The following is a 21,235-nucleotide window of genomic DNA, read 5'->3' as shown; positions in this document are numbered from 1 at the left end:
GTTAAAATGAAGTTCAGGCATAAGTGATGCTTTCGGGGGTCCCATTAACCCCAGTGATTGAAAGGGAGATGGGAAAGATGTCAGCTGAATCACAAAGTGTTATTGTGGCTCTGTCCCTTTCAGTAAGTAGCCCACCCCCCACTGTGAGAACACACATACACGCGCGCACACACACACGCACACACGCACATCCCTACCCTGTCCCTGACCCTTCCCTTCAGCCTTCTTCTGGATCTGGAAACTGCGAGACTCATCCAGCCTGACAGCATCAATCACACCAGCCAACATTTTAATATGTCACTGGTTGATACACTAATAAATTTAAACCTAACTGGAGAATGCTTCAGCCCACTCAGGCAGTATAAAAAAATACTACAGATTGAATGTCATGAACAACAGGAATTTCTCACAGGTCTAGAGGTTGGGAAGATCTAAGATCAAGATGCCAAAAGGTTCAGTATCGTTAGGGATGTTTCTTGGCACATGAATAGTTGCTTCTATGTATTCTCATATGGTGGAAGTGAATGAGCTCCTTGGGCCTGTTTTTAAGAGCACTAGTCTCATTTCTGAGGGTTCCACCTCCACAACATAATTACCTCTCAAAGGCCTCACCTAATACCTTCACTTTGAGCACTGGGATTTTAGCATATGTATTTTGAAAGGACACAAACTTTCAGACCATAGCAGGGAGAGAGGGAGAAAATCTGCGGGCATGACCTCCTGTCTCCAGGTAAGAATAGGCATTTCCAAACGGTTGCTGTGGCCGTGTTCTGGTTGCCATAGCATTGGCATCGAGGACACAAACGTATATGCACTAAACAACGTAATCAAGCACACGTTCACTCGGATGCCCTCTTGTCGATTGGTTGTGTGGCTGTTTATTAGTTTGAGTTCAGAGAAGGCTTATGTTTTATTACCTTTATGCAGTGGGTTTCAGTCTATTAATAGCAAACCAATTTTTTGTAGCAACTTCTGCAGCTATTCAGGGCATTAATATTTGTTTCCAAAAATTATCAAGAGACACAGAGTTGCTGCTTTCTTTTTGCTAGACTACCTGATTTTCTGGAAGCTTGTCCTGGTTTCTTTTAGGCCAAGTAAGAGTGTGCCAATTTGCAGGGCTGCAGTCAATTTTCGTACATACGCTCCATACAGATAATATGTGCTACCCATCAGCACAGCATCTAAGTGCTTAGCAAGGATAACAAGGGAAAAAGGAGGATAAACTTCTCTTGGGACTGTGGACTATTGGTGTGCCAAGCCAAATTTTTAATTTGGAGAGCAATTCTGCAGAAATGAACAGAAACTCCTCTCTAAACAGTTTAATAAGAATAACCCCCCGAGCCAATATGCAATTGAGTGCATTGCTTTCTAGTCATTTCATTCCTACAACGGCTCCACAAGCTGTTTCTCTCTCCATACTCAGATAACCCTAGCCTCTAGGGTGACCGTAAAAATGATATTTTAATAATGTGCCACATCTGTGATCAGAAATACTTAATGAAACACTCTCAGGATCATATGGTAACAAGCTTCAAAGAACTCGTTTCCAGATTCAGACAGGCCTGGTTTGTTACTTGTGGTAACTTTCATCGGCATGTTTTTCAATACTGTCGGCAAGAAATCATAAATGAAGATGAGGGCTTAGAAGGAGGGCAAGCCGGCCAGCCCCCCACCCCCCAGAATGCATAGATGAATGTTGTCCAACAGGAATATAATGCGAGCTGCTTATGTCATTTACAATTTCTAGTGGCCACTCGAAAAAAAGTACAAAGACACACATGCTATTAATATAATAGTGCACTTTATGTAACCCAACATATTATCCTTGCAATGACTTTTTTAAATTTATTTTTTAAGAATTATTTATTTTTAATTTTATTTATTCATTTACTTATTTTATTTTGATCAGAGAGAGAGACACAAAGAGAGAGAGAGAGAGAGAAAGTGAGAAAGCAAGCCACCAGGTCCAGGACTTGAACCATGGTCAGTGGTGTGGGAATGTCCAGCGCCTTAACCACCACGCCACCTTCTGGTCCCCGTGATGACTTTTTATTATATATTCAATATAAAAATATTATTAGTGAGACAGTGTGCATTGCCTTTTTTTTAAAATCAAGTCTTCAAAAATTCAGTGGGCATTTTATATTTACAGTACATCTCAGTTCAGAGGAGTCACATTTTAAGGGCTCAGGACTCACATAAATCTAGTAGTTACTGTATTGGGTGGTGAGCAAAAATCTCCTGAAAGGGTCTTCGGAAGCCATGTGCCTCAAGAAATCCTGAGACTCTTAATAAGAATGTGAACTCCGGGGTCAGGTAGTGGGGCAACAGTAAAATACAACCACCTGGGAAGCAATCCCACATGGCAAGTTTCTTAGTTCGGATCTGGAGACCTCCCTGAGTACACTGGGCATGCACTTGCCTAAAAAAAAAAAAAAAAAGTGGGGCCAGCAGGTAGCCTAGAGATGAAGGAGGCTAGAACCCACAGACGCAGTGGCTTGAAAATCACACTAGGTACATGTGTGTCCCGAATTCTCAGATGAAAATGGAGGAGAAGTGATGATGATGTGCCATCCCCTCCAGGGGCAAGGATTTCTCACTTTCCTTCTTTCTCTCTCTCTCTCTCTCTCTCTCGGCCAAGTGCATACACCCTATGACAAGGGGGAAAAAAAAGAGAGAGGGGAAAACATACCAAATCATACTTCTGATTGTGGCATTAAGGAGTTCGCACTTTTAAAAACATGTTATGTGAGTGATGTTTTGCTTACTAAAATATGGGAACATCTGTTAGGCTCCCTGTCCCAAATGTGCTTCTAGCCCTATAGCCATCATCACCATAATTCCCTCCACATGGTCGTATAGACAAATAGATACAATCATACAATGAACTCTTTCTCACGTTCATCAAATACTTGTTGAACTCACTGATCGTATGCCTCGTCTAACCATATGAGCGAAGCCCCAGCCTTTTGGAAGCTGACAAACTAGTGGAAGAGACAGACAGGGAATGAGTGAAGGGGAAAACACCTGATCTAATTCTAGGTGGTGATCATTACATAGAAGAAAAGTAAAGCAAGGGCAGGAGTCAGTGAGGCAAAGAGGGAGTGGGGCCCCTATGCATTTATCATGTGGCAGTCTGAGAGGGCTCCATGAAGAGGTGACCATTGGTAGACACTGCAGAAAGGAGGAAAGGGGCCCCAGAGAGGTCTGAGAGAAGAGCTTTGCGTTTAAGGGACAAGCACGGTCGAAAGCTCTCTGTTGGGAACAGCACCAAGGCAAGGGTGACTGAAGCCAAAAAAAGCAAAGGGAGGAGTTTGCACAGGAACTGAAGGACACATTTAACCCTGCAGGGCCTGGATGGCCAAGCCGACATTTGAGGGCTTATCTTAAGAACGGTGAGCACTCACTGGCAGGTTTTAAGCAAGGGCATACAACACAATATCTGATCAAGGGAATTGCCCAACAGGGAGGTAGTATCGGCTTCAGTGATGGCAGTAGCAGTGGCGATAGTAAGAAGGGGCAGCTGTGGGATGACTCTGAAGGTGGGGCTGGTGGACCTTGGGAATGATTGACTGTGGGGTATAAGGGAGGACAAGAATGAGGATAGTGCCCTCCTTTAGAACTTGAGCAAATAACTGAGTGATTGGCAGGATTTTTACTGATATAGTTACGGTCTGAATGTTTATGGGGCTGAAGAAACCAGGGTTTTTCTTTTCTACCAAATGAAGATGCCACTGGAAAGCACCATCCATGTACCACAAAGCATTCATGTGCTCTTACCAGACACTGAATCAGCTGTTGCCTAGATCTTGGACTTCCTGGCCTCCAGAACTGTGAGAAACACATTCTCACAGTTATTTATAAAACACTCGGTTTATGGTATTTTGTTATAGAAACCAATAGAAGTAAGACAGATAGGGAAGACATGGGGTGGGAGAGGGGTAAACCTTAATACCCTATTGCCAGACTATCTCTTTACAACCCAAGAGATTCTTATCAAGAAAATAACCTTATTTTAGGGAACCAGCAGTTAGCGTAATGGCTATGTCACTGGAGTCCCACGTAGTCGACCGCGGTTCGCATCCCGGACCCGGTGGCTTAAAACTCACGCCGGGCGCATGTGCGTACGTGCCCAAGATCCCGAGAGGAGAATGGAGGAGAAGGGATTGCGGCGTGACCATCCCCCCTGGGGGGTGATTTCTCACTTTCTGTCTCTATGTCTCTCTCTGTCTGTCTGGCGAGCGCACGCGCCCTATAGCGAAAAAGCCTCTCCAAAAAAAAAATAATAATAATAATAACCTTATTTTAGTCAAAATGGAGGGGAGGGAGGAATTCACTTATTATATGTCCTGCTTCATCTATTCCTTAACTATACTCTTTGCCATAGGGGATAGGAAAAAAGGTTAGAAGGCTCCCTGCTGGCAAGGCAGCGGAAGAAACCCCAGCCTCCTTTCTCATGACATACTCTCTCAGGTGTCACACTCCATAACGCACTTCTGCTCTGAGAACCCCAAATATCAACATCCATTCCATGTTTGTTTTGTTTTGTTTTGTTTTGCTCCTCTGTGATTGGAAGACAAGGGAGGTGGAAACTGAGGTTGTCCTAAAATGACCCTCCATAACTCCCTCTCCTGTATAATTCTCTCCCTTGGAATTTGAGCAGGACATGGACATGGTTTCACTCCTTTCACTAATTTGTGTGATAAGGTAAAGGTGAAGGTTTTGCAAATGTAATTAAGATCTCTCAACTAGTTGACTCTAAGTTATTCAAAAGTAACTTCCCCTGAGTGGGTCTGACCAAACAGGTAACACCTTTATAGAAGGGCTAGAGGTCACAAAGAACGCACTAATGAAGCTCTCTTGTTGGCCCATGACCAGGGAGCCTAAAAGGAAATCCTGAGCCTCAGCTGAGATCACAACTCTGACCAATTCCAGATGACAACCTGCTAAGACGGTGAGCCCAGCTAAACCACGAGGACCTCTTACCCACGGAAACTGTGAAATGATAAATGCGTGTTGTTCTGAGCCTCCAGGTTTGTAGATATTTCTTGTGCAGCAATAGAATATTAGTATAAAATAATAGTTAATTTGGGGCCCAACAGTGGTGCAGCAGTAAAGCATAACACTCTGTGAGGCAATTCCACATGGGAGGGTTCTGGGTTCACACCCAGCCAAATGCACATCCTTGATCCAGGGCTGGCTGGGGCTGGTAGTGGTAGTGATGGTAGTGTCAAGACCCTATTGGGTGGGACCAGCAGTTAGCGTAATGGCTATGTCACTGCACTCCCACGTAGTCGACCATGGTTCTCGTCCCCGACCCAGTGGCTTAAACTCATGCCGGGCACGTGTGCATGCATGCCCAAGATCCTGAGAGAATGGAGGAGAAGTGATTGTGGTGTGACCATCCCCCCTGGGGGGTGATTTCTCGCTTTCTATCTCTCTGTCTCTCTCTGTCTGTCTGGCGAGCGCACACACCCTATAGCAAAAACCTCTCCAAAAAAAAAAAAAAAGACCCTATTGGGTATTATCTCTCTCTTTAACTCACAGAGGAGGTGAAAAAATAAACAGAAACTGATTTTTATTCAACACTTACTATGTACTAAACATTTCTCTTTTTAAAAAATACTTATTTAATTTTATTTGTTTATTTTTTTAAGAGAGATTTTTGCTATACGGGGTGTGAACTTGCCTTTGAGATAGAGAGAGACAGAGAGGCAGAAAGTGAGAAATCACACACACACCCCTCCCCTAGGGATGGCCACACCGCAATCCCTTCTCCTCCATTTTCCTCTTGAGATTTTGGGCACCCACGCACACACGCCCCACGTGAGTTTGAAGCTGCTGGGTCCAGGACTTGAACCATACTCGACCGCATGGGAGTCCAGTGATGTAACCATTATGTGATCTGCTGGTGCCCTATTTTAAAATTTCCTATAGGGTATCTGTGCTCGTGAGAGAGAGAAAGAGAAAGCAAGAAAGCAAGCTACCAGGTCCGGGACCCGGTTGTGGTTGGCGATGTGAGAATCCTGCACCTTTAACCACCATGTCGCCTGCTGGCCCATCGCTTTGCCTGACTGTCGTGAGTCTGGTACTGTTATTACCCAGTTTAAAACATGCAAAAATGGGGGCTTCGGAGAAACCATAGGACTGATGGTGGAAGGAGCAGGAACTCTGAAATCAGAGTCTGGCACTTTGCAGTGCTGCCTCTGACTAGAGGAGGGGTTTCGCTTTCAGGAGTTCTGCCCCTGAGACCCTCCCTGTCGGTATAATGACACATCCTCTGCCACCACCTTAATCTCTTAGTGCTCTGCCATACACTGTGCCCTGGCCACCCCACGCCGAGCCTCTGATGACCCATCACACCATGTCCTCTCTCTGCTCCTCGGAGGGCCTTGTCCATTTAGACAGCACAGCCTCTGGGAGCTAAGGTGTCCGCGGGCTCCCCTGGGCATTTTCCAGCTTACCCCATGCCTAGTGTAACTGGCTTTCCCAGGACCGGATCCCAGGGACTGCCTCAGTCTCAGGCAAACCCAACCATGAGGAGGCCTAGGGGCCACTTCAATCCCGTAGCTTGTCATGCCCTCCCTATCACCAGGAAGAAAAGAAATGCCTGGCTTGTATATGACACTGCCGATCTCTAAAGAAAGCAAAAACCAAAGGCGATCACCCGGAAGCAATCGATTCTAAGAAGCTGCCACTGAACGGGGTTTGGCAGTGGAAGCCCAGGAGGAGCTCCAGCTTGGACCTTCAGACAGGTACGGGAAGCCAGGTCCAGTTGGGGCCTTTTCCGGAACTGAGACATCCTCTTGCCTTGAACATCGCGCTTGAAGCTCACTGGCCCAGACTTCAGACCACACCAGACTCCTTGTCACACCAGCTCTGCTCCCCAAGGAGGCAGCTTGAGAAGAGCTGGGAAAGTGTCCCTTCCTAAGATTGCGATCATCAGGCACTCACCTGGGGGCGCTCCAAGGCTCTATTGTGGTCACCTCAATTGGGAGCTCGGTCCTGATGAGTTTGACCCTCCCCTAAGAGCTGGATTCTGTGTTGGGTGCCTGGACTCTTGACTAAACCCTGCCATCTTCCACGTTGTGCTCTTCGTGCCAAGTGGCACCTGGCGTGACAGTGTGGGATCATTAGAAATCTGTCCACAATATGAGAAATGGCTCAACACAGACATTCTATTAAATACAGCCAGCCAGCCATGGACTCCGTCATCCATTTTTCAAAGATTCATTCACTTCTTAAAAACATTTATTGTTTTTCCATGACCAAGAGAGACAGAGATAGAGAGACAGTCCCCCCCCAACAACTTCTCGACACCCCAATTCACCTCTAGCTTCAGCCAGCTCCTGATCATGGACACATGACCAGACATCCAGGGAAACACAAACTGGAACCATTTCCACATGTATCGGCCTCACAGAGGGAGACTTTTACTGCTGTACCGCATCCACCCTCTCATGCATCCATGTATTAATTTGTTCAGCCAGTATCTGGGGACACTTACAATGAGCCTAGTATTAGCTTAAGTTTCACCGGGACTTACGGCATGTTTCAAAAACTTTTCCAGAAGGTGTGTGAACCCACCAGAGACAGAGAGGAAGTCTCCCCCATGGTGGATAGTCATGCCACAATCACTTCATCGTTTCTCCATTTGTTCCTCCTTCTGGGATTCTGGGCATATACACACGTATCCCAAATATTTTTTTTTCTTTTTTTTGGAGAGGTTTTTGCTATACAGTGCGTGCACTCGCCAGAAAGACAGAGAGAAACAGAGAGACAGAAAGCAAGAACTCACCCCCTAGGGGGGAGAGGCCAAGCTGCAATCCCTTCTCCTCCATTCTCCTCTTGGGATCTTGGACCCACACGCACACGCGCCCAGTGTGAGTTTAAGCCACTGGGTCTGGGACTCCAACCGTGGTCGACTACATGGGAGTCCAGCGACATAGCCATTACACTAACTGCTGGTCCCTCATCCCGAATATTTCTCAAGTTCCCAGGTCTAGCACATGAACTGCAAGGTCAACCTTGTGAGATCCAGACACCTTAACAACCATGCCACCAACTAGCCCTTACAACACATTTTAAACTGCTTATTATGGTACGTGCTGAGAGTAATGCTAAGAAAGATGTCAACCCATTTGGGGTGTGTGTAGGGGCTGCATGGTTAATGAAAGATCTTCTGGAAAGCTTTTTTTGCTCATAAGGTGGATAATGTATTTACTATCATCATTTAGGCTGAGGAAAACAAACTGGTAGCTTAACTATAGAGATATAATCACAAAAAAAAAAAAAAAAAAACTCAACCGCGAAGACTTAAACAATTATTTCATTTTATTTACTTTAGAAAAACATAAATCTGGTCACAAAACAGCTTCCCAGAGCAGAACAATCCAAGAAACTTACAAATTGGATCTGAATAACAAAGCTGGGGCCCCAAGGGGCGGAGCTGACACAAATTACTCTCTGCCCGGAAAAGCAAGGTTAACTCCAGCTCTGAAGCTCAGATGGCCATTAGATTTACAGCTATCTAAAGAAGAGCAGAATCCTTTACGGGCTGAGTTATGACAACATCTAGGTATTGATTGGATGAGAGCAGCAGAGAGTTAGGGAATGAGCAGGAGAGGGGAGATGGTGGTGGTTATCGCCTTTATGTAGTTTTCAAAGTCACTTCCGAAAAAGAGGATGAGGTAATAATTGAATATACCAGCAAGGGACATGAGGAACAGGAACAGTATGATGCGTTTCCCAAATATGTAGCCAGGGGTGCTGGAAAAGAAGGAAAGAGAAAATTGTGTTATAGATGCAGCACAGATGACGCCAATTTCACACTCACACACTCACACACACGCGTTACCACTTTTAGATACATGGGGTTTAAATTATAGCTCCTTTTACTCCACAGTGCTCCATTTACCCATTTACTTCATATGAAGGATGGAAATGTCTTAGCTATTATTAGTCATTGAACATATTTCAAAACCAAACTCAAAGAGCCTGGACCTCAAAACCCATCCTCGTTAGAGCCCTGCTGTGCCAGCTCTCCTGCAGGCTTCTGATGTCCTTCGCACCAGCTCCTCGATGGGTGACGGTGGTGGCTTCTGCTGGTCATCAGGCATGCTGACTGCGGATTAGCAGCGCCATCGACTCATGGAGAGCCCTCTGAAGAAGGGCCGCAAAGCCTGGGCTCGTGGCTGTGTGTGTAATGCAGGACTCCGTCAGAAGTATAGTATAAACGAGCCAGCGAAGCTGGCAGAATCTAAAAGGTGCTTCAGCATCCGATAGTTAGTCTAGTCTCCTGAGGCTGCCTGAGAATGACTTGCGTTCACATTAATGAGAGCTGGGCTCTGGGCAACGGAAGACAGGTCCTTACATTTTTGAGTGCAGGGAGAGACTTTTTTAATACATTCACGTCCTTCTCTCAAAGGCTTGAAATCCTAAGCTGCCAAGGCAGCTCATCGGCTGGGGTCAAGAGGCATCTCCCCAGTGAGATGTGACCGCCTAATTGCAGGCAGAGACTGCCCTGGCCTCTGCCCTCCCTCTGCAGAATCCTTCTCTGACTGCTATGGCTGGGCCATGAGTGGGGCTGGCATGTCTGGGAAGTCCAGTCAAATGACTTGTTAGTAGAGACCCTAGCAAGGGCATTCTTGGCAATCAGGACTGCTCGACAAGAACAGCCAACCCAAGCGAGCTGATCAGGGCAGTTAATGCTCTCAGGCCCATTCCTTGCTATAATCAAAGACAGCAGAAGTTGGTGTGAACAGGTTGAATGCTAAAAATTGTATCTATTTGAAAGGCATCTTAACTTCATATTGTAACTAAATTTTCCTACAGCAAGAGTTTGAAAGGCATTCAGCAGGTTAGTATCAGCTTCTGCTTCTCAAAATGTGGTTTGCAGACCAGCAACATCAGCACCTGCCTGGAGCTTGACAGAAATAGATTCTGGCCCAGCCTCCATGGCACAGTCAGTAGCTTACTGAACTGCCGTGCTGGAAGCCATGTGGCCGACTACAGGTTCAGGTCCCTGGGTTGGCCTGAAAATACCCCAGGCACATGCACACAGGTACCCACGTGCCTGACGAGCTGGAGGGCTGAAGAAAGGGGACTGATGTATAATGAGACTCTGTTGAGGGTGCTTCTCCATCTCTCACGCATGCACACATACTTTCTACCATGAATAAAATAAATAAACTTCAAAAGAAAAGAAAAACTCTAGCTCCTTCCCCAACCTAGTGAATCAAAATCTGCATTTAGATAAACTCTCTATGAACTCACAGACACGTTCAAGTCTGAGAAGCACCACCAGGTGATGTTGCCCCTTGGCCAGCTTTGCTCTTCTTTCCTTGGCTTCCTGCTTACAGTTGTGCTTACGAAGTGAGGCATTCTATCTCCTCACTGGGGAAAAAAGTATAACCCCAGGAACTAGCGGGTTGCATAGTGGTTAAGGCGCTGGACTCCCACATGGCCAATTGTGGTTTGAGTTCCAGACCCAGCACCTTGAAACGCATGCCAGGTACATGTATGTGTGTGCCCAAAATACCAGGAAGAGAATGGAAGAGAAGGGATTGTGATGTGGCCATCCCTCCTGGAGGGTGATTTCCTACTTTCTGTCTCTTTGTGTCTCTCCAGCAAAAGCACATGCCTATAGCAAAAATCTCTCTCTAAAAAGAAAAGAAAAAAAGGTTCCAAAGAGTTTTAAGGGCTGACCTGTGTCCTCCAAAATTCATATGTAGAAGTCCTAACCCCAATACTCAGAATGAAACTATATTTGGAAACAAAGGGTCATTCAGGTCAAATGAGGTCATATGAGTGAGCCCTAATCCAATATGGCACATCCTTGTAAGAGGAGATTAGGCCACAGATACACACAGGGGACCATGAAGGACTCAGCAAGAAGGCAGCCATCTACAAGCTAAGGGGAGAGACCTCAGGAGAAACCAACCCCGCTGACACCTTGATCATGACTTCTAGTCCCTAAGACTATAACAGAATAAACTTCTGTCATTTAAGCCGCCCAGTCTTTGGCACTTTGTATGGGAGCCCAAGCACACTAATACAGAACCACTGCTACTACCGGTAAAGAACTGAAAAGAAACTAAAGGAGTCTAAGTAAGAGATCTTTTTTAGCCAGAGGATAAATTAAATTATGAAAAGTCAAATATTGTGGTGACTTAGATTTATCATATGAGCGAGGCCACCTTTACTCATTACAGAAACAAGAAAAAGTGATTCGCAAAGCTGTTTTATGCTCGAGATAAAACTGTCATGAAAGATGAAATGGCGATGTCTCTGGGTGAAATAGTGCTATTCTTGCTTTTAGGTAAGCTTTTTCAAAGGTCTCCAGGCATATCACTCTCATAGGAGGGGGGACTATGGTGCCTTAACCCTTTCCGGGCTATACCCTATGTAAGGGAGGCTGGCGCTCAGTCACAGACTCCATCACCTGCAAGGCTAAGCGTCAATGGGCCCCCAGGTGAGCACTACATTAGGAGCATCCCCAAGTCTCTAAGCTAGGAGATGGAGCCACAGTCCCAGAAGTGGGCCTACTGTGTGCAGATGAAGAACCTGCCTGGCTCAAGCAAAGCCACAGAGAACCTGAAACGAGGCAGAGTGTAGACAGTACCCCTCATTAGCCTTTGAACAATCAAGACATCTCTTTTATTGTTCCTACAAGTTCATTGATTTCTAATAATTCTCTCTACATAGGTGGGAAGGTCAAAATTATTAAGCATCTGTTAGGGTCAGCCATTCTTTATCCATGACTTCATTTAATTTCCACAACTACTCTGTGAGGACATGTATTAATCTATTTTCCAGCTGGGAAAACTACAGTCAGAGAGGCTGATGCTATTGATGTATCCAGAGCTTCCAAAAGAAGCAAAACTATCCTTGAATACTCATGAAAGAACACCATGGTCCACATTTAGAGGAGCCTAGACATTCTAAAGTATTCACACTGAGGAGGAAGAGTTACTGTGATGGCTTAGTCCTGTAGTGTATTGAAAACTAGGTCTATTATTATTTCCATATGCTGGGAATTTATGGTCTTGCAATATGCCCCTGACTCTTAACATAGTTTGGGTCTCCTTGAGGGCTCTTTCATATTCATTGTTATTCCTTCAGCAACTGACACAGTACCTGCTGCAGAGCAGGTGGTCAATGAACATTTACCCAACAGATACTGAATGCATGAGGAAGGAGTGAGCAACCAGAGAGAAAGAGGAGCTGGGTAAACCGAGTTCACTGGCCTCGAGAATCATCAACGGCTATGGTCTGACTATGTGCCCCAACACATGTATGCAGAACCTTAATCACCAGTGTGATAATATTAGGATGCAGGGCTTTAGGAGGGAGTGAATCGATGAGGGTGTAGTAGGCCTTCTGAATGGGATTAGTGATCCTATAAAACAGATTGGCCTTGGGACCAGCAGATGATGTAATGGTTACATCGCTGGACTCCCAGATGGCTGACTGCAATTCGAGTCTCAGACCTGATGACTTGAAACTCACACTGGGTATGTGTGTGTGTGCATTTTCAAAGGTCCAAGAGGAGAATGAAGGAGAAAGGACTGCAGTGTGGCCATCCTCATGGGGAACAATGCCTTGCTTTCTGTCTCTCTGTGTCTCTGGCGAGTGCATGTGCTCTATAGCAAAAATCTCTCCCTCCACAAAAAAAAAAAAAAAAAAAAACTTTTGCCCTTTGCCTCCCACCTTCCATTCAGGGTTGTAGCAGTAAGGCACCATCTTGGAAGCAGAGTAGAGCCCTGACCAGATACCAGACCCGCTACAGCCTTTCCCTTAGACTTTCCAGTCACCAGAACTGTGAGAAACAAATCTATGTTGTTTATAAATTAGGCAGTCCGTGGGTTAGAGCAGCAGAAATTACACCACCAATCATTGGCCACTTGCTGTTGAGAGGAGTTCAGTGGGAACGCCAACAAGGAAGGGGACTCTGAGGGCTAGGAAGAGGGAGCAGCCTAGTGCCAGGTAAAGAAGGCAGAGGACAGATGGCAAATAGGCTTGTAGTAGGATGCTAGCTGATATAGAGTTTGGGCCCAAATAATAGCTAAGAATGAAAGGGAACAGAAATGAAGAGTCATCCTAAACTGCTGTTAACAGTGTAACTGCTGTTTAACATATGAGCTAAATGAACAGAGAGGAAGGGATCAGGGAATAGATGAAAGGCGGGAAATTAGCCATAAACTTTAAAGAGGAGTAAAGAAGAGAACTGCAAAATCCTTTGGGCAGCCTGAAACCTGTAGGTGAAAGAATGGCTTATCCACACATTGGGCCAAGAATGACACCTGAATTTCTGAAGGAGACAAGGCCAAAGAAACTTCAGCAAAGAGAAAGAGACAGTCTGGAATCCAGAAGAGAAATTCTTGGAGAAGTACCTCCCTGAACAGTATCCTCTTCCACTGGTGAGGCCAAGGGTAAGTCAGGTCCCAAGGGTATTAAAAAAACTAGGTGTCGGGGCTGGCAGGTGGTAGGACTGCACTCCCATGTGGCCAACTGTAGTTCAAGTCCCAGACCTGGCAGCTTAGTTTCTCATTTTCCTTTTCTCTCTCTCCCTGTCTGTCTCTCTCTGGTCAAATTTAAATAATAATAATAATAATAATACATTAAATAAATAAATAAATCATTCTTTTAAAAAAAAATTAGGTGTCTGTAGAGTCCAAGTGTGTCCACTCTCCAGAGACAGAGGGAGTACCTAGGGAGGAAGTGGGTCTCCATCTGAAGAGGATATTAGCTACTAGTTTCTAGAAGGCAGAATAAAAAATCCCCTTGGATTTAACTATAGCACCCTTCAGGATTGCATCTGTCTTGCGCTATATTTCGGCCTAGATTAAGATGAAGCACTTCTAGTATCTCCCCTTTCTACTGATGACAACTTCTGTTCAGAACTCTGCATTACGAAGGATTCTGGGGAACCAGCAGTTAGCGTAATGGCTATGTCGCTGGACTCCCACGTAGTTGACCGCGGTTTGCGTCCTGGACCCGGTGGCTTAAAACTCATGCCGGGCACGTGTGCGTACGTGCCCAAGATCCTGAGAGGAAAATGGAGGAGAAGGGATTGCGGCGTGACCATCCCCTCTGGGGGGTCATTTCTTGCTTTCTGTCTCTATGTCTCTCTCTGTCTGGCTGGCAAGCGCACGCGCCCTATAGTGAAAATCTCTCCAAAAAAAAAGAAGGATTCTGGGGCCAACCAGTGGCATAATGGTTAAGGCGACTAGATCCCACCTGGCTGACTGTGTGGTTCAAGTTCCAGACCCAATAGCTTAACGAACATGTCAGGAGCATGAGCATACAACTCCAAAGCCCCAAGAGGAGAATGGAGGAGAAGAGATTGAGGCATGCCCCCTTCCCCTCAGGGTGCTTTCTCACTCTCATTGGTATAGGCACATGTCCCTATACCAGATTTTAAAAAAAGAAAGAAGAAAAAGGAAAAGAACAAAGAAACAAAAGAAGCATTCCGAGGCCAAGTTTTGTTTCAGAAAGAAAATGCACGCCTGCCATGGCTACGGGAGAAGTGAGGAGGGTCTAAAATCCGCACAGACAGTAGGTCAAGGGGATGGCGGGCTCTTCTTACTATCATCTGATGAAATAGACCAGGGAGAGACTTAAGAGGTCAATTACATTATAATTAGGTCCAGAGAACTCGAACATTTTTAAGATCCCTTGTAAGTTTATAGCCTACTGTTTATTCTTGCCACCTCTGTTAATTCCTTGGTGGTAATTAGTAAAACCTTAAAAATTAAAAGAGCCTGTGGGTAGGTGGACACATTTTGTCATGTTCTGAAAATTACCTCAGAATTAAAGCAGCTGTAGCATCTCAAGAGACTGGTGACTGAGCCAAACCCCTGGGACTTTGGGGGCTGGGAGAGGGGGGTAAGGGAATATGGCTGGGTTGAGAGCCAACCCAAGAGAAAAGACTCCTTTATTTCATCACTAGACACTGACCCCTCAACTCTTAACAGCAGGTAAGCACCTGAGGAAAGGTACAATAGATATTTCCAGGGTAAAAGAGAATAAAGAGTATCATTAAGAACCACATTGATAAGAATAAGAGAGATGATAGAATTGTGGTTTAAGAGGCTAACTAAGAATGCCTCTAGAGAGGAATGAAGAAGAGATGGGCAGGGAGAAAGAACTGTTGGTAAGCACGGCCATCTTTTTCCTGGGTGTAGCCCAACTCGCCCTCTGATCCACTCAAGTCTTGTAGCATCACAGGCTCCTAGGTCCCCCAGATGTAGCACTTTCACCATTGGCCCGCCTGGGATGTCACTACCTTTGTCACCTCTAAAGGATGCTATCTAAACAGAGAGCCCATTAAGCACTAGAGAAGGGTGCTACTGTAAAAGACACAGCTGGATGTGGATACAAACAAGGAAGGAAAATGATGGAGAAGGCTACAGTCGAAGGTGGAAGCCTCCCACCATGTATTTCTGGCTCTCGGAGCCCTGCTAGTGTGTTAGCAATTCCAATCTCTAAGGAACTGGCTGCATACTAGAACTCAAACTTTGCTGCCATATCATAATTTAGTTTACTGAAGTTCAGATTTCCCAGTCCAGGTGTCGTGAAAGAGCTGCACTGGGTTTTCTGTGGGGCTACATCTACAAACAATGCCCTAGTGACTCTTCAGTCTCGTGGTCTCACGGTTGCATCTTACTGCATCTTATTTTCTCACATTCTTCCTTTGGGAAAGATCTGCCAGGAAGATCTCCACACAGGAGAGCTGATCACAAGATCCAAGCAATAGTTCTCATTTCTCCAGACAAACAATGAGACGTCTCACTCACAGGAGGCCTGCAAAGCCAGACATTAAACATTGTTCCAGCTCCAGACTCTGACGGGTGAGAGTGGAGGGTGTGAGGCTGCAAGGAGTGTGTGGTGCACAGCGTTAAAGCACCATTTGTACATCCAATGCTGGGTGGGAGGTTGTTAATGAGAAAAAGAGTCCAGTCCCCCAGCTGCATTTTTAGAACCCTTAAGCTTCTGGGAGACAAGGATGAGTGATCCTAGTCAGCCCTATCCTTCCGACCCAGAATAATCCTGCAGAGCCTTAAATGCTAGTCAGGATGTTGTTTTGCATTATTACTGTTCCTTCTTGAAAAGCATGAATCAATCCATTGTTCTTCAGTAGTCCCAGTTACCTACCTCTGAGTTCTCTCTCCTAGATAGCCGACAAAGTACTTCTGCCTCACAAACAGGTACATCAACCCAGCAAAGGCGGCAGGAGCTAGGTGGAGAGATGGAAACCCCTGTTAGAGTCGTAGCTGCCCAAACATGCTGTGTTAGCACTGTAGTAACCCAATCAACGTGCAATCAATGTTGGTTGCAAACTCTAGTGTGGGTCACAGGTTCTGATGGTCAAGAATGACATGCACTTCAGTTAAAAGCCCTAAAGCTGGATGAGAACTTTAGTAATAGTAACATGACCTTATAAACACACCATAGCACAGTTACAAAGTATTTGCATATGCATCACCTAATGTGAATCCTTTCGACATAACTGATAGCAATGTTTCTATTTCTAGCTATGCAGATATCAAAGGGGCCTGTGCCAGCTAGTGGAGGGATGGGGGCCAAGATTTGGACACAGCCCAGCTCTGAGACTGGGTCTCTTGAAAGCACGTCTTTCATCCCTGGGCCTCCCTTAAATACAATGCTTAACCTTTCCTGAATAATTGCTACTGTTGAGAAAAGACCTCTGGAGAGAGGATTCCCATTGTGTTCTAGCCACTCCAGAAGCAGCTGAAACAAGCAACACCCCCATAACCCCATGTGGTCCTGAAGCTCGGAGCAGGGAGTTAGAAAAACCCAGCTTCACTAGGGCTAGGGTTGGTTGTCTGGAGCTAGTTTTTAACTAGTTTTACATCGACATCAAAAGGTCAATTACGGCTTTTCTATTTATTAAGTATTAGGGCGGGGGTAAAGTAGGGTCATAGGAATAAAAACACTTTGAAGTCCTCCAAGTATTATTCACATACCAAATTGTCTGCTTCCAGCAGAGCACTTTTTATGTGCCAGGCCCTGCCCCTGGCACTCTGGGAACTTGGGTGTCCAATCCTCCCAGCCATCTGCTAAAGGGTATGTTACTGTCACCATTTGACAGATGAGGAAATTTGGGTTCAGACCAGAAAATCCCTGAGAACTGTCATCTTTTCCTAGACCACCTCTGTGCCCGGCACCCATGAGCTTTCCAAAAACATTTGTCAAAGAAATGAGAAAAAGACGAGAGGTCAAAGGAAGAGGTGGATTTGAAACCAGGTCTTTCTGATTTCCAAGCTTTATCGCCACCACCATACGAAATCTGGGCTGGTCACAAAGAGTCAGATACCCGCCGTTTTATATGGCTCAGTCCGATGTACTCTGAGCACTGTGGCAGGAGCTTTCTGCACAGTATCTCACTTAATCATCACAGGATCACTAGGTGACCAGGGGTCCTGTTTACAGTGAGGGAACTGGGGCTTAGAAAAGCTCAGAACCAGCCCAAGGTCATGCACCAGCAGGCAGTGTCCTGGGATTTGCCTCTGATCTGTCCTCCCCAAAACCATTTCTTTCTACAACTCCACCTGCCTTCTAAAATACTACTGTTACATGGCAGATAAAAAGAAATAAAAGCACAAAAGAAACTGCTTGTGAGATTCCTCCTATTCTCTCGCAGAATTGTCACTGCTCACAATATGCCTTGAACAAAGTTTTTCTTGTGTTGTCCCATCTGGAGGGCTCTGCTCTGCCTTTTGGTGGGAACTCAATTCAACATGAGCCGATAGAGAACAGGGGTGGCAAGTGGCCACGCTCATTGCCCTTATGCAAGGAATGGCTGAGGTCTCCCAAGTGGATCTAGGCTACCGGGAACCCCATCAGAGGACAAATCCTGGCTCTAAAATTCTGAAATTTGGGCATGCCTCTTGTCCTCTGGGGCTACTTGTCCTCTGGGACATGGGACCCTGCTTTGTAAGGTAAGAGTTTGCACTAGAATGATCTCTGGGGTGTTTTTCAGCTATATGTAGATAGATATAGATAATATGTATAGCTACAGATGTATAGATATGGCTGAAAACTGTACTACTATGTCTACTGTATAAATACACATACAACTACATATAGTAGTTATATATATAGTATACATATAGATTATGCCTATATATACTTTATATATAGATATATATATCTTATCTATATCAGTATGAAATATACTGCTAAATTGATAAGAAACAGTGCTTATAAACCAGGGCTTACTAACACTTAAGTCATTGCCCTGCCCCAGCAATGCTAATGCTTATTTTGAGAAAAAATACATATTTCCAGGGCTTTAAAATACCTTCAAACTCCCTTCCTATTTATCTTGTTAGAGCAGCTTCACACCCATCTAGATCCAGTATCATCTAAGACATGAAAGGAATCATAACTCCTAGTATGAGCACAGTTTGACTTGATTTTTCAAGTAATGTCAGACATGTCTCTTATTTAACTCAAGGTAGAAAGTGGAAAATAAATGGTGAGCTCACTGACAGTTTTCTAAGCATGGAAGGAGGCCACATGGTATCCTGAAGTGGTTTCAGTCCCTCACTTTTTATCTCTGTCACTGCACCTAATTCTTTCCCTCCACGGTGCTCCTTGCTCTTGGCAATAAAGTGTCCTCTCACTTACTTTTCTGTGGTCTGTCTTGCCAATTGGTAGGTGCTCACCACAGTCTGTGTTTTATTTATCCCCGTGTATCCAGGCACAGAACTTGGCAAAGAGTACTAGTTCCTATATTGCTTCTATAAATGAATAAAGTAATAGGATATCTGTGAAACATCCACAGTTTAGAACCAAAAGACCTGGGCTTTTATTCTGCCCCTGTGACTCATAGGCCGAGTAATTTGGGGCAGGTTGTCTCCCTGAACCAAAGTGTCTGCAAAGGTAACAGGGAGCAATAATCCCCATTCTATGTTGCAAGCAGGGAGACTAGAATAAGGGTAAACATAGACAACCCTGACGTAACAATGGTTCCACTTATGACTTGGAATTCTGAATTGTACTTTCCCCTCCTAGTGATATGTGGAAAGATACCCTCCCAGGATGGACGGCAGCACCAGCCAGCTACACAGTCTCAGTGGTAAGCAACTGGACTCTACAGTGCTATGTCAGCCAGCATTGTGGGGACATATTTGGCTCAGCTCTAGGCTAATGTAAGTGGTCCATGCACATGTAAAGTAGGATATGACAGGTGTATTAAATGCATTTCAACTACAGCATTTTCCATTTACAATGGTTTATTGGGGTGTGACCCCATGGTAGGTGGAAGAGTATCGGTAGTTCATCGCAGAATTGTTCGGGCCTTTTCATGTGCACCCTGCTGGCCACAGAAGCTGGCTCGTTCCCTGAGAGCCACCACTAGATATGGTACCAGTCACAGCCACGCCTGTTGGGTGCTAAATTTCAAAAGGGAACCACAAGCTATGACTCTGGTTTCCATTTAATTTTTAAATCAACTCTAATTGTTGATCTGTTCTTTTAGGTTGCTGATAACCTAAGCTGGGACTCTGGGACTCTCCGGACACATGCCTGAAGGAGGGCCACCATGCTGGAAGCTTATTAGCAAGAGAGCGAAGTGACAGCAGTCCCAGAATAGATCCCTCAGGCACTCTCATTTATAATGCCCTTGTATCTGAGCTAACACTGCTTAAGGATTCTGAGTCACATTTAGCCTTAAACCACCCTTGTCAGCGCAGCAGCTCACAACCAGCCGCCAGGGAGCAAACATTAGCAATGCATTATCGCACCGGCTCTGCACGGGCGCAGGGCATGCCTGAAACACAGCCTCCTGGGGGCTCTCACCTCTCCAGGGCTTCACGGATCGGAGCTAGAGGTCAGGCAATGTCTTTGCAACAGAACGCCTGCCCTTTGAACCTCCCGATATACACATTTTAGAAAAAAAGAACATACAAAGGGAAGTCTGAGTTACCTTGGCTGCAAAGTAGCCCCGCACACCAGAGCACCGCAAGGAAAGTGGGGTATGCATCCACACAGTTCTGACTGGAAAACAAATAAGGAGGGAAGAAAATCAGAAAATACATTATTGTAATGTAGTCTGAAAATGACCTGAAACTATCATGCAAAACCATCACACAAAGGGCACAGACCCCGTTCATAAATCCGCCTACATCTCCCCCGTAGGACGTGGCAACCAGACGCTACATCAGAAACAGACAAGGGTGTAAGGCAAACACATGTTCAGAATCCATTTACTCTGTTCCTGCAGTGAAGCCGATCAGAAACTTGGTCTCGATGTGTTCATTTTGGCAGGGTTCCTGTTCCTGGCTGTGCCGATGCACTTCTTGGAATTGAAAAGTGAGCAATGCAGACAGCAGGGTGTGGCCACAGGGGGTGAGGGTGGCAGGGGAGAAGAGCTTAAGTAAGGAAACCTTTATATCAGAGGCACAAATCCGGCCAGATCTGAAGGCTTGGCTGAAGAAAAGAAGGGTGATCGTCAAGCATTGACAAAGCCAGGGTCAGTTCAGAAAAGCCAGTGCTCAGAAAGTTAGTTTGCTGATAGCAGAAATACCATGTATTGGGCACAGACCTCACTCCCCAGGGGTACTCTCACTCTAAACCAGGCACCACACTGATGTTTTACCTCACCATGTTCCTATGAACACACAAATTGACTGTATGATTTTCTTCTAGCTGCTGTAATAAGTGGCCACAAACTCACTGACTTTAACAATAGGCACATAGGGGCCGCACCGTGGTGCGGAGGTAACAGAGTGCTCTGCAAAGCTGATCCACATGGGAAGGTTCTGAGCTCCCCTCCAGAAGCCTTCCTCCATGTGCTGGGTATGCACATGTGTTTGTGATCCAGGGCTGGCAGAGACTGGGGGTATATCATAGTGTGGGGAATGCCTGGCTCTGTCTCTCTCTCCCCCTATCCAATGGAAGGAAAAAAAAAAATGCAAGGTTGGGCTGACTCTGTGGCCTGGGGATTAAGGCAAGTGGGTCCCACATGGCCAACAATGCAGTTGGAGCCCCAGACCCAGGAGCCTGAGGAATATGCTGGGCACAGGTGTGTATGTGCCCAGAATCCTGAAAGGTGGAAGAGACAGAGGAGAAGGGATTCCTATGAGCGGTGCTTTCTGCACCTCCCTCTCTCTCTGTCTCTCGGCCTCTTTCTCACAAGTGCATGTGCACTTTAGCCAAAAATAAAAGAAAGAAAGAGAGAAGAAAGAAAGAGAGAAAGAAAGAA

At 45.5% G+C, this 21,235-nt stretch overlaps 1 protein-coding gene across 1 annotated transcript in view; it reads right to left on the bottom strand.

Moving 5' to 3' along the window:
• Positions 1–8,327: 8,327 nt before the first annotated feature.
• ALOX5AP (arachidonate 5-lipoxygenase activating protein) overlaps positions 8,328–21,235 on the bottom strand; it is a 28,580-nt gene continuing 15,672 nt past the window's right edge. Inside the window, exons 3-5 of the mRNA XM_006158426.3 lie at positions 19,958–20,028; positions 16,159–16,240; positions 8,328–8,769 (exon numbers count right to left, since the gene is read on the bottom strand). Of these exons, the coding sequence (XP_006158488.1) occupies positions 8,607–8,769; positions 16,159–16,240; positions 19,958–20,028 (316 nt within the window). The 3' untranslated portion in view covers positions 8,328–8,606. The remainder of the gene's footprint in view (positions 8,770–16,158; positions 16,241–19,957; positions 20,029–21,235) is intronic.

The sequence above is a fragment of the Tupaia chinensis genome, unplaced genomic scaffold (assembly GCF_000334495.1).
Source record: "Tupaia chinensis unplaced genomic scaffold, TupChi_1.0 Scaffold000597_1, whole genome shotgun sequence".
NCBI classification, from domain to species: Eukaryota; Metazoa; Chordata; class Mammalia; order Scandentia; family Tupaiidae; genus Tupaia; species Tupaia belangeri.
This window is presented reverse-complemented; position numbering and strand designations above follow the sequence as displayed.